We start from the raw sequence: 14,471 nt of genomic DNA, 5'->3' as shown, positions 1-14,471 counted from the left end.
GCTTGCACCTGACTTTCTGGTTGTGAGAGTGAGGGAGCTGACCGCTGTCAATTCAGTCGTCTGGTGCATGTGTGGTCTGTCCCATTTTGGACTGCTAGCATCTTTGTTATCATTGTCTGTTTCTGATATTTATTATTATTCCATTCATCCTGCCAGACAGGGAAAAGGGGAAACATATCGCCTTAATACACACATTATGTATACAGTATGTGTTTGTGTATGTTCATACTTTCTGGGGATATTCTATACCACGCATCATTCCTGCAGACCAGAGAGCTGTGACACTTCGGGATTTTACACTAGCTGTGACTGACGCTGACCTGAGGAGAGCTTCCACTGCGTGCCATGCATGCTTATTGCTGCGATGTGTCAAAGCACGGGTTTGACCCACTGGCGGTGGGTCTGCTGTACCGCAGTACGGCAGTGGGAATTCTCTACGGGACGATACTCACCTCCACCTACGGACCTCCACAGGGAGTGTGAAGGAGGATGGGAATTTCTGGCTGGATTTCGTTCTGGTGCGCTAAGCGGCGCCAGCCAGTGTGTGGGGCTTCTGCAGCAAAGCACAGTCGCTAAAGTCACAGTGCGCCTCTTGGTGCCTGAGGCTATTTGGGAAAGGATCCCCCAGCTCTTTAAATATGAGAGGGCAGTCACAGCACCCACTATTGAAGTACAGCACCCTGCAGAGTGGCACGCAGCAGCCCCACTACAGAACAGATCTGGGTGGCAGGGCCAGTGAGGAACTGGGAGTTAAGGGGGATCCTTGTGCAAGCGTGGACTGTGCAGCCATTCCATCAGAATGGAACTAGTTTAATGTTTCATCCAAAGGAAAACACCTTCTACAGCAGAGCTCCCTGCCCTGCTCCTGAAGGCCCACTCGCTGCTGGTTTTCATTCCAAGCCCAGCTGAATTGCTTACATTGTAAATAACTAAAATAATAACTTCTTTTCTGAAATGTTTTTTGAAACGCAGTAGTTAAAAGGCAACCTCTAACCAGACCAGAAACCAGTCAGTTCAAATCAATCTTATTGTTGGGCGAATTAAAGGGTTGAATTGTGTGAGAACTCAGACAGAAACAAATACGGCAGGTATGTGGTCCTACAGGACCAGGATTGGGAACCCCTGTCCTACAGCACAGCGCCCCGTCACCATACTCAGGCATTGTTTTACAAACTCTGGACTAGAGGCAGGAGCACCACCCACTGGTCCAACAGCACCACTAGCAACAGCAATCTGACTTTCCCTGGTAGTCTCCCATCCCAGCACTGACCAGAACCAGCTCTGTCCTGTGCAATTTCTTTTGCTTTCTGTGGGTGTGCAGTGGTTTATACGTGTATACTTTAAATGCTGGAAGCACATCTACAAAATCTGACAACAGTGGTCTTAGGGGTCAGAAAATGATGCGTCCTTATCTTTATTCATTGTGTAAAACCCAATGTCACTTGCTCACTGTGCGCGAGACTTTTCTAGTGAGAATCGAGAGAAAGCAACAGAAGTCTGATGGTTAAAATAGTTACAACTGTGCATGACTGTCCCTAATGGTGGATGATTTCTCATTCAAAACTGTAGCTTAAAATTGCCAACCGCGAACCCCAGTTCTAGCATGCTATTTTATTTTTATCCTTGTCGTGTTTCACAGTCGTCTGCCCAGACCGCAGGGCTTGCTTCAGCGTCACAGTTTCACCGAGAGGTCATGGCCCTGCAGTCCTGCTCCTTCAGCTGTTCAAACACGCTGTCCGAGCAGTGTCACAAACCGACCCCAGACTGGGCAGTGACGTCACTGGGAGATCTGCACACAGACAGCAGGACAGAGACTGGGCAGTGACATCACTGGGAGATCTGCACACAGACAGCAGGACGGAGACTGGGCAGTGACGTCACTGGGAGATCTGCACGCAGACAGCAGGACAGAGACTGGGCAGTGACGTCACTGGGAGATCTGCACACAGACAGCAGGACGGAGACTGGGCAGTGACGTCACTGGGAGATCTGCACGCAGACAGCAGGACGGAGACTGGGCAGTGACGTCACTGGGAGATCTGCACGCAGACAGTGGGCGGGGGGGGGAACGGTCACTTCTGACTTCCAGCCACGTGCTCGGGAGGACATGACATGCAGCTGCTCAAGAGAGACGCACACGTCCGTTTTTCTGTACCTGCAGCGCGAGGGCCTCCCAGTGACAGTCATTCTGTTTGCATTTCCTGAAATGTAACTCCACAGGGGGTGAAAGCAGCCCCAGGACAGATAGTCTGGACGCTTTCAGATGAGTAAATATTAGGATTGGGGTTGTAAAAATGGCACAGTTTCTCGGGAGAGACCGCCTTTGAGAGCCACATTTTCTCAGACGCAGTCTTTCGGTCTTCGCGATCGCGCACACCGAGTGTGAGAGAGGGGCGTGAGTGTGTGTGCGCGACAAGCCTTGTCATGCTGACTTTAATGAGAGAGTACAGCTTCACTGACATTTACACAAACACGTGCTGCTGCGTGCAACTCAGCAGCACTTCTCGGGGGTAATCAGTGGTAAATGTGTTTCACATTGGTAAATCTACTGTTATGAAATTGGAGAGGCAGCGCTTATGGGAGGGGGAGAACAGAAGGACATTTCGGAGGAAATAAAGCCGTTTCTGCAGCAGTGATGGGAATTGACACAGCTACATTGCAAGAAAAGGGAGATTTACCATCCTTAGGAATAATAAAGAACCTTCGTCTTTTCAAAGCTTTGTTAAATATTTAACATGGTGCTTTATAGGGAAAGTGCAGTAAAGCATTGTAAATTAACAACGGTAGATGGTACTGTAGAAGGACTTTTACCTTCTACAACTTTCATCAGGTGTCATGGACCTGACAGCTGTTAACATAACATAACATCACTCTATCGGCCATATACGATTTCTTGCATTAGGAATTTGTCTTTTCATACCCCTGCTTGCTCTCCATGAGACACACAGACAGGGAGAGAGAAGCCTGGGGTCAGAGCGCAAGGTCAGCCATTGTACAGCACCCCTGGAGCAGTGGGGGGTTAAGGGCCTTGCTCAGGGGCCCAACAGAGTAGGATTCCTCTGCCAGCTGCAGGATTTGAACCAGCAACCTTCCAGCCACAGGCACAGCTAGGGCTGTCCTGGAGCAGCGCGTCCTCACTCTCACCTCACCCCACACTCCGCCACCCCCGGGGGGGCGGCAGTGCTGAGGCTCCTCCCCTCTGAGCTGCCTGAAACGTTGCCTCATGCCCAGCAAACCCAGGGCACCGGACTCTCCCTCTGATGAGCTCCTGTCCGGCCCCGCTGTGAGTCTCTCTGCCCAAGACGCGGGGGTCCGGCTGGTGAGCTAGCTCGTGACCTTCACAGCTGACGGCGCGCGCATCACGGGAGGTGAGTCAGCCAGCACGAGCCGGGGGCCGGGGGCCGGGGGCCGGTCAACACGCAAATAAAGACTAACCGTCGTCTCTGAAGACAGGGACGCGAGAGCTGTCTTCGTCACGGGCTGCCTGGTGAAAAACGACCCACGCAGATTCCCGCTCCACGTTCTTTCTGACCTTCTCGCCTTCAATGACGTGCCTGCGCAGCCTTTTACCGGGTCATTCCCGTGCTGGCCGTGCAATTCTTCAAAAAATCAGCCCATCCGGACTGGTTTGCGACTTAATAAGAGGAATTCTAGCGCTCCCCGCAGAAAGGCCCCGGCAAACTTTCACATCCGTAAAATAGATATTTCAGACATGCAGACATAAGGAAAGCGGTTTGGAAACGGCACGGGAAGATTTGCAAAATCGCGAAAACGTGTCAGATTCAGTGAACAACTGTGATGCGAATAACAGGCCACCGCAACACAAGAAAATAAATTCATACCTGAAAACTGGAAATCGGCAAAACAAAAATCCCGTTTAAACCAGGAAAAGTGCTAAAAATAGAAAACGGGACTAAAGAACAGAGCAGATGACCTTTTAACCGGTTTACCGCGCTCCCAGTCCTGAGCGCCGGGAAGCAGTTAGTGCCGTGAGAGCAGGTCCTCTAGTGTTGTTAAATTCGTCCGAATACGTGCTCGATACGTGAAGTTAAAGAAGAGTGATGCTGCAGGCGGTGCTGTCTGGTGCCCCAGATCTCAGCGAGGTCAGGCGCCGCTCCGGTCCCGGATCTGCGTTAGTGCAGCCGCAGACGGGAGACTCGGCAGTGACGTCTCCGCTGTCGCCTGCTTGTGCACTGTAATAATAATAATAATAATAATAATAATAATAATAATAATAATAATTACCGGAGAAGCGGGCACCCTTATTTGTTCTGTCACGCAATGCCCTCTTCTTTTAATTTTGATGCTCTTTTTTAGAAAAGAGTAAAAGATTCTCGAGACAGAAGAACGGACAGACAGCGGTGATGTGGGCAGGTCACGCAGCGGAGGGGTGAGAGACACGGGGGCTGCGTGGGCTGACTGTCCAGAAGTCCTCCGCCGCACCCTTCGCAGCAGAGAACTTTCTTGAGGTCCGACAGTGGAACAAACTCGGGGCACCTCCGCCCCCCCAGCTGCTGAGATTGAACGGCCCCCTAATCATCCGCATCAACCCGACGCCTCCCTCCCACTGCAAGGAGACTTAACCGAACTATTTAACAAGGTCCTGAAAGGTGTCGGGAAATTGACCCAGACGCGAAGAGGGAATGTGAAGACAGTGGAAAATGGAAAGTCAAGGGGTGTTAACTTAAATTTCCCTCCTGGGGGAAGAATAAAGTATTCTGAATTTGGATTTAGAACTGAAACATGAGCTACTTCTTTACACAAAGGCTGGCAGGTGTCTGAAACAAGCTACCAGGCCATTCTGGCGAATCAGATGCTCTGGTATCCTGTAGTTAAAGGCTGGCTACCTACTGTGTAACTAAATCAGCTAAACTGGCCACATGGCCTCTTATTTATTTCTAACTCTTCTTCTGTTCTTTGGAGTGTGTCCAGTGCAAGACACGGCGCCTCTCAGCTTGTCCTCTCGCTGGCCCAGAGACGCAGGGATGGGAGGATCCGTTGATGCAGAAACAGGAATAAACAGGGAATAACTTGATTGTTACCTGATACATGTCTGCCATTAGGAAATCACCAGTCTGACTGGCTTGTGACCAGCTGAGCCCTTCCAGTACGTCCAGTCCTGGTCCCCAATGGACTGTGTGTGTCTGCAGGTTTTCACTGCAACTCAGGTCTTCATGAGCCACAGCCACTCGTTATTGGCTTAATTGGGCATATTTTCCCATCAACTCCGGCGCTGCTGCTTTAAAATGACCTAGAAGACCAGTGTCAAGGACCAGGAGTGAACGGCTCTGCTTTGCACTGCGCAAACCCCTACAGCCGGTCGTATGGCCCCCTCTAGTGGAGAACAGGGATATAGCTCCGCCCTCGCTGCCTTTGCTGTGGAATCGTCACGGCGCTGTCATTAACCCCAGTGGGTGCCACTTGGGCTATTCTAGGTTCAGACCTGCCAACGTGCATGGCCCGGCGCGGGCTGCGACCTCTCGCGGCTGGGCAGATGGAGCCCCTGTACCAGCACGCCAGCAGTGGAGACGTCAACGGCCGCGAAATAAAAGTCGAGCGAATTTGTGCTGTTTTTTTTTTACTTTTCACCTTTCAGCGAGGAAACGAAACTCTCCCCCTGTTCCTTCAAATTAGAAATATGCTTCGCACGTCAGCTTTCAGAAGAGGCCGCCAATCCGTTCTCAAAGCAAACGTTTTTATTATAACATCAAAAATACATACAATACAAACAAGAGTGCATTTAACATATCAATAACATCGTAGATACTATGATACTATATACAATACAATTACACTTTATGAAAAACAAATAAACAAGGTAAAAAAAGATAAGGTCCGCACAGCTTTCACGTTCTTACATTTCGATATAGTCTATCCACACGCCTTTACATCTATTTTGAACTGTTCAAAACATAGGAGACCATCTCACGTCGTGTATATAATCACGTGCGTGGGCAATAGTGAAGTCAGTTACAAAGCACGCCAGGCCACTTCAAAGGCACCGATCGCTCGGTCCGGAAGTGACGATCCCTCTAGGACGCTCGGGAAGCCCCGCTGACGCACGCCCGCGTGACCGAGAAACAGGAGAAACAGGAAGGAGACTCGGAGACCGCTTCAGAGAACACGTCAGGGCTGTGAAGATTAAAGATCTCTCCAAGCCCATTGTTTCTCATTTCACCTCTGACGGCCACGACCACACTAATCTCTCCGTCTGTGTTCTCAAAGACGGTTTTCCGAACTCATACATCAGAAAGACCACCGAAACTAAAATTATTCTCCCTTCCCTTAACGACAGATTACTGTTCTTTTAAATTTTCTCCATTCATTGGAAGTTTCATTTCACACCTCTCTGCACCCATTCTGACTTCACACCTCTTGATTGGCCTCTCTTTCTGTCCCCTGCTCCCGCCTCTCACTCCTCCTCCCTCCCAACCTTTGTTCTCCCGCTACTTTACCTTTGCCTACTGCCCTGTCTCTCTCACACCTGAAGAAGGCTCCACGGCCGAAACGTTGTGTTCTCTTTCTTCTTTTTTTCAGCATGGAATAAACCTATAACTTGTTCCTCTAGGACGCTCGGGAAGCCCCGCCCCCGGGGGCCCCGCTGACGCACGCCCGCGTGACCGACGCCCCGGTGACGGCGGTGACATCACGAGGCCTGGTCAACAAGAGGAGGAAGAAATAAACAACAGGGCGAGTGACAGGCCTGCAAGCACCGAGTCTCTCCGAGCGACCTGCGCACTCTTCTCCCTCCGTGTACAGCGCCGGGGAGGCCGCGGCTGTTTCTTTTTTCGGCGTCGTTTTAGCCCTTGTTTTGTTTAATAATGTCTTTGTTCGGGAAGATTTTCGGGAGCGGGGGGAAAACGGGTAAGTCTCCGAGCCCGCAGGAGGCGATCCAGAGGCTTCGCGACACGGAGGAGATGTTGACCAAAAAGCAGGAGTTTCTGGAGAAGAAGATCGACCAGGAGCTGCTGACCGCTAAGAAACACGGCACTAAAAACAAGAGAGGTAAGGGGGCCGGGGGAACCGGCAGTTCGGGCTCTTTCGCTCCTCGGAGCCCCACAGTTTACGTGGGTGACATGAGGGGCAGTTCTTCACTCCGATAGTGTTGGGGGGAAAAAAGTCGCGATGGGGGTGGTGAATTCGAGGCATGAACCTTTTAAATTAATGACCCTGTCTGGCTTCGGTCGCGATCCGATGAGTCCTCTGACACTTGTCGCCGTTGTGTCTTGCGGCGGCTCTCTGGGCGTCATCGGGCAGAAACTGCTCCGGCTCCGGGGTCGGGAGAGACTCGGGCAGAAACTGCCGCCCCCACCCCGGGGACCGACTGTGGTTTATTTTCAGAAACTTCGGGGCGTCGGCGGGAATGGACGACTAGATGAGGACTGGGATAGAGATGCGTTTCCAACACTAGGGAGTGTGGCGACTGGGGTGGGGTGGGAGCTCGCCCGAGGTCTTCAGGGATACCTTTAAACCGGTGTGACAGAAACGAAATCTCCGAGCCAGCCGATGACATCATGGTCGTTGTTAACCAGAGCTTCCTGGCTCGACCCTGCCCGGCTGCGCGCCCTCCAGCCACGGCGATGGCGGTCCGTTTCAGGCCGGAGAGCGCCGGTGGGTGTACTGTAGTTACTACCCCCTGCCTCCCCAACATTAAAACACACCTCAGCGCGACATGTCCGCATTCCCTCACCTTGTTCCTGAAGTTCCCTACAGTTTCAGGAAGTAACCTTCGTGCTGGAGGTCTGTTGTGCAATGGAAGTTACGAGGAAACGCAGGTTTTAGAGGCCATTTTTATTTTACGACTCCTAAAAAGGCTGCCACCCGTCCTGTTGCTGAACACTCACAACGCCAGAGTGAAGAGGGAACTCGTTTTATGTTTTGGAAAATCGAAAAATCTGCTTAATGTGTTTTATAATCCTGGTTTCCTGCCAGTAATTCAGGGCTCTGGACTCCAGACCGGAGGGTAATGGGTTCAGATTCTGTCTGTTGTGCCCTTGAGTGAGTCTTTTTTTTTACTTGGGTCACTCCAGTTAACACCCCGCTGTATCAGTGGGGCTCTGGTCGTCGGTGTACGTGACAATCTTTTTGTTATGGACGTATCTGGTCAAGGAAAAGAAATAAGTAAATGAAATGTCGGAAATAATTGCTTTTTAGATCAACAAAAGAAGAGGTACTTGCTTCCCCATTGCCGTCAGTCTTCAAGCATTCTGTGCTGAATGCATTAGAAAAATGTTAATTTTCAGTCCAGCTATATTGAGTTTTTTAAAGTTGTTTTTTAGTTCAAGAGACAAGAACAGTAGCTGATCTGAGCTGTACTCTGCAGTTCTTATGGCTGCAGTTGCATTATATTACTGGTTTTTATTTGATTAATTATCATATTCTTATATGTCTGACGCCAAGATGATGCGTGCCATGCAAATATTTTCAGTGTTGCTATGCTGGGAATACTTCCACCGGAAAGATAGGAGGGGTGTGTTTTCCCCTCTTGAATTGTAATTATAGCGTTCCCAACCCCTCCCAGATTTAGGAGTTATATTTTCATCGAGCTCCTCTGACAAAAAAAAAAAGAAATAAAAAGCAACACTGCTCGGATCTCGCTCCTTTGTCCAGTACGGTGTACAGACCCTCTACAGGTGTCAGAAATCGGGCTGTGTGGAGGAAGGACGGTCCTGAGATCATGCCACTGGCGATTGGATAATTCTGTTCTGTGAAGAGAATCTGATACGTCTGCTTGTACTGTAAAGGTGTGGGCAGGTTACCACAGATGAGCACGTCCCCTGCGCAGTGGGCCTCAGCCGATGAGATGACTTCATGAATGTTAATGCCTCTGTACTGCCTGCGCGTGTGCACAGAGTGCTGTACCTGGCATTAGCAGTTGTAATCTCTCGCAGGGGGGTCCCTCTGCACCGTTGGGGTTTCACTAAAAGGGCATGTTGGCAGAGCTGGAGCCCTGCGCGTAGCCTGTCCTGTTCCTCTGAGGGAGCTTTCTATAGCAACAGAGGGCTGGAGCAAACCAGCCAGCCGGCTTCCAATGAGCTGCAGGAACCTCCAGCTGCCTTAAACCTGTCCTGGAGGAGCCGGCTGAATGTGGGAGGGAGGAAGACGGTTCAATAATGATGATAAACTTTATTTTATATAGCGCCTTTACAGGTGGCTTCTCAAAGCGCTTTTCAGAACGATGCCAAAAAATAAAGTACCCCAGACTTGCTCAATGAGAATACACAGTGAGAGGAGACAGCAGATGGTGGTACTGAATACAGTAGGAGCCAAGGGGTAAATAACAGAACCAGTTGAGTAAAGACCCTTCTAACGAAGACGGTTTTGAGTCTGGGGTTGCTTCAATAAGGAAGAGTTTGGTGGTTCTCAAGTGAAGGATGATGGATTCACGAGCACGCTTGACCATTGATGTAGCTCCGTCTCCCCTTCCCCCCAAGCACCGAGTGACTGATCTGATACGTTCTTCACAAATGCTTTTACAATTCATATCCAGTGTAGTTTTGGGGGTGCAGTGAACGGTGCTGTATTTTGTATTATAGCAGGGAAAGCTATAGATGGGAAAACAAAGGCCGTCCAAAATGGTGATTAGGAATATCACCCTTTCTTTTGCTGTAAATTGATATGCTCTCCTGTCAGTAATGCTGCTGCTCTGCTCTGCTCTGTGTGAGGCCAGTGAGACCTGCTTGGCAGTCACTGAAGCAAACTACCTCAGTACAGGAAGCACTGCTCTTGATGGTCACAAGGACAAAAACCAACACAAAGCCCCAAGACTTGGTGTGAGGTTTGTTACTCTAGTCATGCAATCCGCAGGATTCTAAAGGAAGCTGATTTTCTGTTGCTGAAGGCAAATGTCGACCAAGCTTTGAAGTAGCTTTAAAACTCATGCATGGGCAGCCTTATTATTTTTAAAATTGCAAACTTTTACTTTAACTTATTTCCCTTCTCCTGAGAAATGCTGGAAAAGAAAAAGACCTCAAAGCAAAGAGATTGGGCAGGGGAAGAAATGTTGAACTGAAAACGCATGTTAATAAGGTACTGAGTGGTTTAGAGCGCTGGTGCGTCCTGCGCTGAGCATGCCTTGTGGAATCAGACTTGCTTATGCTGATCGGCCTGTCTCCCCTCTCCGGCGTGCAGCTGCTTTGCAGGCCTTGAAGCGCAAGAAGAGGTACGAGAAGCAGCTGGCGCAGATCGACGGCACGCTGTCCACCATCGAGTTCCAGAGGGAAGCGCTGGAGAATGCGAACACCAACACCGAAGTGCTCAAGAACATGGGCTTCGCGGCCAAGGCCATGAAGGCCGCCCATGAAAACATGTAAGGGGTCCCCACCTCCAGCCTGCCGACGGGTCTTACTGAGCACCTGCACACAGCTGGTGCCTCTCTGCGCTGATGTACCGCGAGTTGTGACAGTGGGGTACAGCCCGCTTAAATCTGCAGTCAGCTGTCAGGGTTGAAGAGCGTTAAGCGGCCCCATTTAGAACGCTTGAACAGTGGGGTGAGCTGTAAACAGTACTTCAGTTAAAAAAAAAAGTTAAAAAATTAGGTTTGTCTCAGGATTGTAGACTGTAGAAGGTTTACACTTAAAAATGGTTACAGTCACAGGATTCCTTACTAGTTTTTAGAAATCAGGATGATTGTAGCAGGATGAGAGCCTGTGAGGTTGTGTATGTCTGGTGAAGATCAAGAGTTTCTCAGAGGTGGTCAGCCAACCCAGCACAACTGAACTGGGCCAATTTTATTTCTTTTTTGTACTGTAATTTGATGTGTTGGACAAACTGAAAGGGAGAAGAATATAAAAATGTACATACTGAAAGAAATGTAGAGATAATCCAATGAAGAGTCTCCTATAAATGATAAAAACTATTGGGATAGCAGTGGGAATAGCTCTGTGTCAAGCAAAGTTCATGTTTCCAGATTCCTGGAGAAACTATACTCCAGGTTACAGAAGTTGCAGACCTGCCTGAGGGGATGTAGTGTTAGTTCTTCTGGAGTTTAGTGTTTCTGATGCACACAGTGACGAAAGAGTAGACATGGGCCTGACTGGCTGCCTGAATCGGTCTTCCTCAGGGACATCGACAAAGTCGACGACTTGATGCAGGACATCACAGAGCAGCAGGAGCTGGCTCAGGAGATCTCGGACGCGATATCCAAGCCCGTAGGATTTGGGGAGGAGTTTGACGAGGTACGAGAGAAGATGGGATTGGGGTCACTCTTTTGTTTTTCTGAAGCCTGGGCTCTGGCACCAAGAAAGATTTAGCGCTGCACTGCTCTGATGGCCAGATGGATTGTTGTGTTGACCCTAATGGGCTCGGCTCTTCTCTTTTCCAGGATGAGCTAATGGCAGAACTGGAGGAATTAGAACAAGAGGAATTGGATAAAAACCTCCTGGAGATTGGTGGCACTGAAAATGTACCGCTGCCCAACGTACCCTCCACGTCGCTACCTGCCAGACCAGGTAAAATAACAGGCCAGCTTGGGTATCAACAGCTTTACTCTTTTTAAAGTTACGAAAAATGGATTGCCTCTTGCGTCGAAGGGTTTGAATGCAAATCTGTGTTTTACAGACACAGGTCAGGAACTAAGCATATTGAATTAACTTCAATTCTCTTCCGCTCCTCTGGAAAACATGACCTCATGGAGCATTTCCAGACCTAGATACCGATCTGTAAGAACAGATGCTGGAGGTGTAGCAGGTATTTGAGGAAGCAGACCTCCGCATCAATACTAACCAAATCGTATCTGTCGGTACGTTTGTTTCCTGGTAATTGACATCTCTGTACTTCATTATCAAGTACAGTTCATGTCTGTGATATGAGAAATTTTGTGCTTGTGCTAACAGCCTTTATTAATCTGGTTTTCAGCAAAGAAGAAGGAAGAGGAAGATGAGGATGACATGAAAGACCTGGAGCGCTGGGCTGAGGCTGTGTAGTCCGTCTTGGCATTGTGTCAACATCAGGCCAACGGATAAAAAGAAAAAAGAAAGAAAAGACTTTGTCAGCTGACACAGTGGTTGTATCGTGTTCTGCTGGGAGAAAAAAAAATCTTAAAAAGAAAAAAAAGATTAATACTCCAATACCTGTAGCTCTTAATATCATCCCAAAGCAGTGAAGGGGTATAAAGGCTTATCTTTCAAACCATCTTCCATCTTGGGATAAAAGAACCTCTCCTTTCAGACATCCGTGTACTCTTGCAGATCCCTGACGAATTCACTACAGTACACCAGCCCTCATGCTTCGAGACTCTTTGCTGCACTCCTCTGCTCGTTATGGAACGTCGTTGCTTTATACTGTGCACATGCGTTACTTCAGTGCACAACAGCAGTAGATTTCTCAACGCAATATCCCTGCTCCACCTGCAGCTGTCCCAGTCCGAATCGCAGGCGCTGCAGAATTGTGCCCAGCCAGCTCCCTGATTGTGTGGTGGAATAACGCAGCGGTCCTCATTGCTGGTTCTGGAGAGAGAGCCCTGTGGGTATTACAGAGGAACAGGCCCACTCCATAAGTAAAGGCCTGGACGCTAGTCATAGGGGGGTTGCTTGGTGAAATGATTCAGTAGGTAAGGAGCTCAGGTGGGAGGACGGCCCTGCGGCTCTCTGTTGCCAGCAGTGAGGATCCCTGGTGTGACGGTTAAGGTGCTGGTTGTACTGGAGAGCTGCAGTGCAGTGGAACAGCAAGCTTGCACGTGACCTAATTCCTGCCTCAGACTTTCCAATATTATTATTGTTTCTAAATCGGATTACCGGTGAGCGGGGAACTGGATGCCCACTGTTGGTAGGGTGCAGCTCTGGAGTTAAACTGGCTAATCGTGTTTCTGCATTTTCTTTGATTAGACTTTTTTTTTGTATTCCTTCAGAATATTTTTATGCTATAATAAAGTTTCAGGAAGGACGAATTTGAGATTTTCTAATTGGCTTTTTTATTAGCAAGCTTTTAAGAGTGGAATGTGGTATTTTGTCAGGTTGAAATACAGTCCTAAAAGGATTAAAGGGGCTAGGATTATTTAAATTTAGGGGTTTCAATGAATTAATGTTCCTTAACATTTATGTAGTTCCTTTTGGTATTTAATGGCAGTTTTCGTGTTTGCTTTTCTGAGAAGGAAATATCTATCAAAATATTTATAGTTTGTAAGAACCTATTACAAGAGAGGTTAGAATACAATGACATACATGCAGTAACTGTATTTAAAATGAAATGCACAGAAATACTTGAAGGTATTCCAGTATACATGCAAATTCAGGTTTTTCTTTATTCTGTCAATATTTATCTTTTCTTTTTATTTCTGTGCCCGCCTACCTTTATCGTGCTCACGGTACACCAGAATTAAACTTTTGCCAAATATGTCATTTCTTGCATTTTACTTAATCATTCTCTATGCATGCGAAGACTAAAGTTAATGGAGTTTAAATTACCTGAGCAGGTGCCCCGCACAGAGAAACCTGTCCGACCCAATCTGTCTGAATGATATTGGTTGACATGGTTACATTTTTTTGTCATTAGCTCTTAAGCTGCTTTGGGGAAAAAATGTTTTTGTAATGACAAAGTAAAAACTTGTGGTTGTTTTAACCATAGGCAAAAAAAGTTAGTTGATCAGTCAAACTGGCACGAAACTGACAAGTGTTTTCATGCTGAATGAGAGGGATATTACTGTTGAATTAAAACAAACATGCTGTACATTTTCTACATGGGAACTGCAGTGTAAATTGATATTTGCGAGGTGTAACACAAGCAGTAGCATGTATACATTTATATGTTTTAATGATTCAGATGAATCTATTATCTGAATGGTCATTAAACTTCTTGATTAATTTTTTGTCACTGGTCTTAATTCTCAATTAAGATTCAGTTAGGTGTATTTTTAAGCAGTTCGTCATCTTTATATAGCTGGAATAGCTATATAAAGAATGCAGATGGACCTTTTTTATGCTTATGGTTTTTATGCGACGTACTGTGTTAAGAGATGTCCGATGGCCTCACTCTAGAAACCTTTCTTTGCTTTAAATGCACTTGCTGTCACATGCAAAAACACCACAGCCTCCCTGTTGAAAGCAAGTTCTGAAAGCGTCTTTTACATTTTCCAGGGTGGGTTTTGCATATTTAGCATGAAGTTTCAACGATGTAGCAACAGCTTGGGAGTGGAGCATTGTGGGACTGCTGCTTGGCTGCGCGGTGTTGCCCTTGGTGAGAACAGGTTTGTCTTCCTGCCTGCCATCGTCATCCAGGTAGTGCTCTTATTCTTGGAGGATTTAAAACGGGGGAAACGTCCCCAAGGGTCAACTCAGGGTAAACATGAGTGATTCGAAAGGAGAGAACTATGGGTCAGAGGAAATGAAAAACCGCATTGCTGTTGGAGAACATCAAGTTGCAACTTCTTCCAGACCATCACGAGGAGATAATTTCCCATGATGTGTCAAAACTTAGAGGAGGGTCGATACCCCCTGGTGTTCTACAGGTTGTGATACGACACTGTACAGTTTTGG

The 14,471-nt window shown here is 47.9% G+C and overlaps 1 protein-coding gene and 1 long non-coding RNA gene across 2 annotated transcripts; one reads left to right on the top strand and one right to left on the bottom strand.

The window, feature by feature from the left end:
- Positions 1–5,674: 5,674 nt before the first annotated feature.
- On the bottom strand, positions 5,675–7,834 carry LOC138223348 (uncharacterized). Its single transcript, XR_011181796.1, has 2 exons — positions 7,691–7,834; positions 5,675–6,655 (listed from the first exon to the last, which is right to left on the bottom strand). It is a non-coding gene; the product is annotated as an uncharacterized lncRNA (long non-coding RNA).
- chmp4ba (charged multivesicular body protein 4Ba) lies at positions 6,655–13,799 on the top strand. Its single transcript, XM_069179675.1, has 5 exons — positions 6,655–7,005; positions 10,132–10,309; positions 11,063–11,177; positions 11,324–11,450; positions 11,857–13,799. The coding sequence occupies exons 1-5, from the start codon at positions 6,822–6,824 to the stop codon at positions 11,922–11,924; spliced, it is 672 nt and encodes a 223-aa protein (XP_069035776.1). The 5' UTR covers positions 6,655–6,821; the 3' UTR covers positions 11,925–13,799.
- The last annotated feature ends 672 nt before the right edge of the window (positions 13,800–14,471 follow it).

The sequence above is a fragment of the Lepisosteus oculatus genome, chromosome 16 (assembly GCF_040954835.1).
Source record: "Lepisosteus oculatus isolate fLepOcu1 chromosome 16, fLepOcu1.hap2, whole genome shotgun sequence".
Lineage (NCBI taxonomy): Eukaryota > Metazoa > Chordata > Actinopteri > Semionotiformes > Lepisosteidae > Lepisosteus > Lepisosteus oculatus.
The sequence above is the reverse complement of the archived record's forward strand: the minus strand, read 5'-3'. Positions and strand labels throughout refer to the sequence as shown.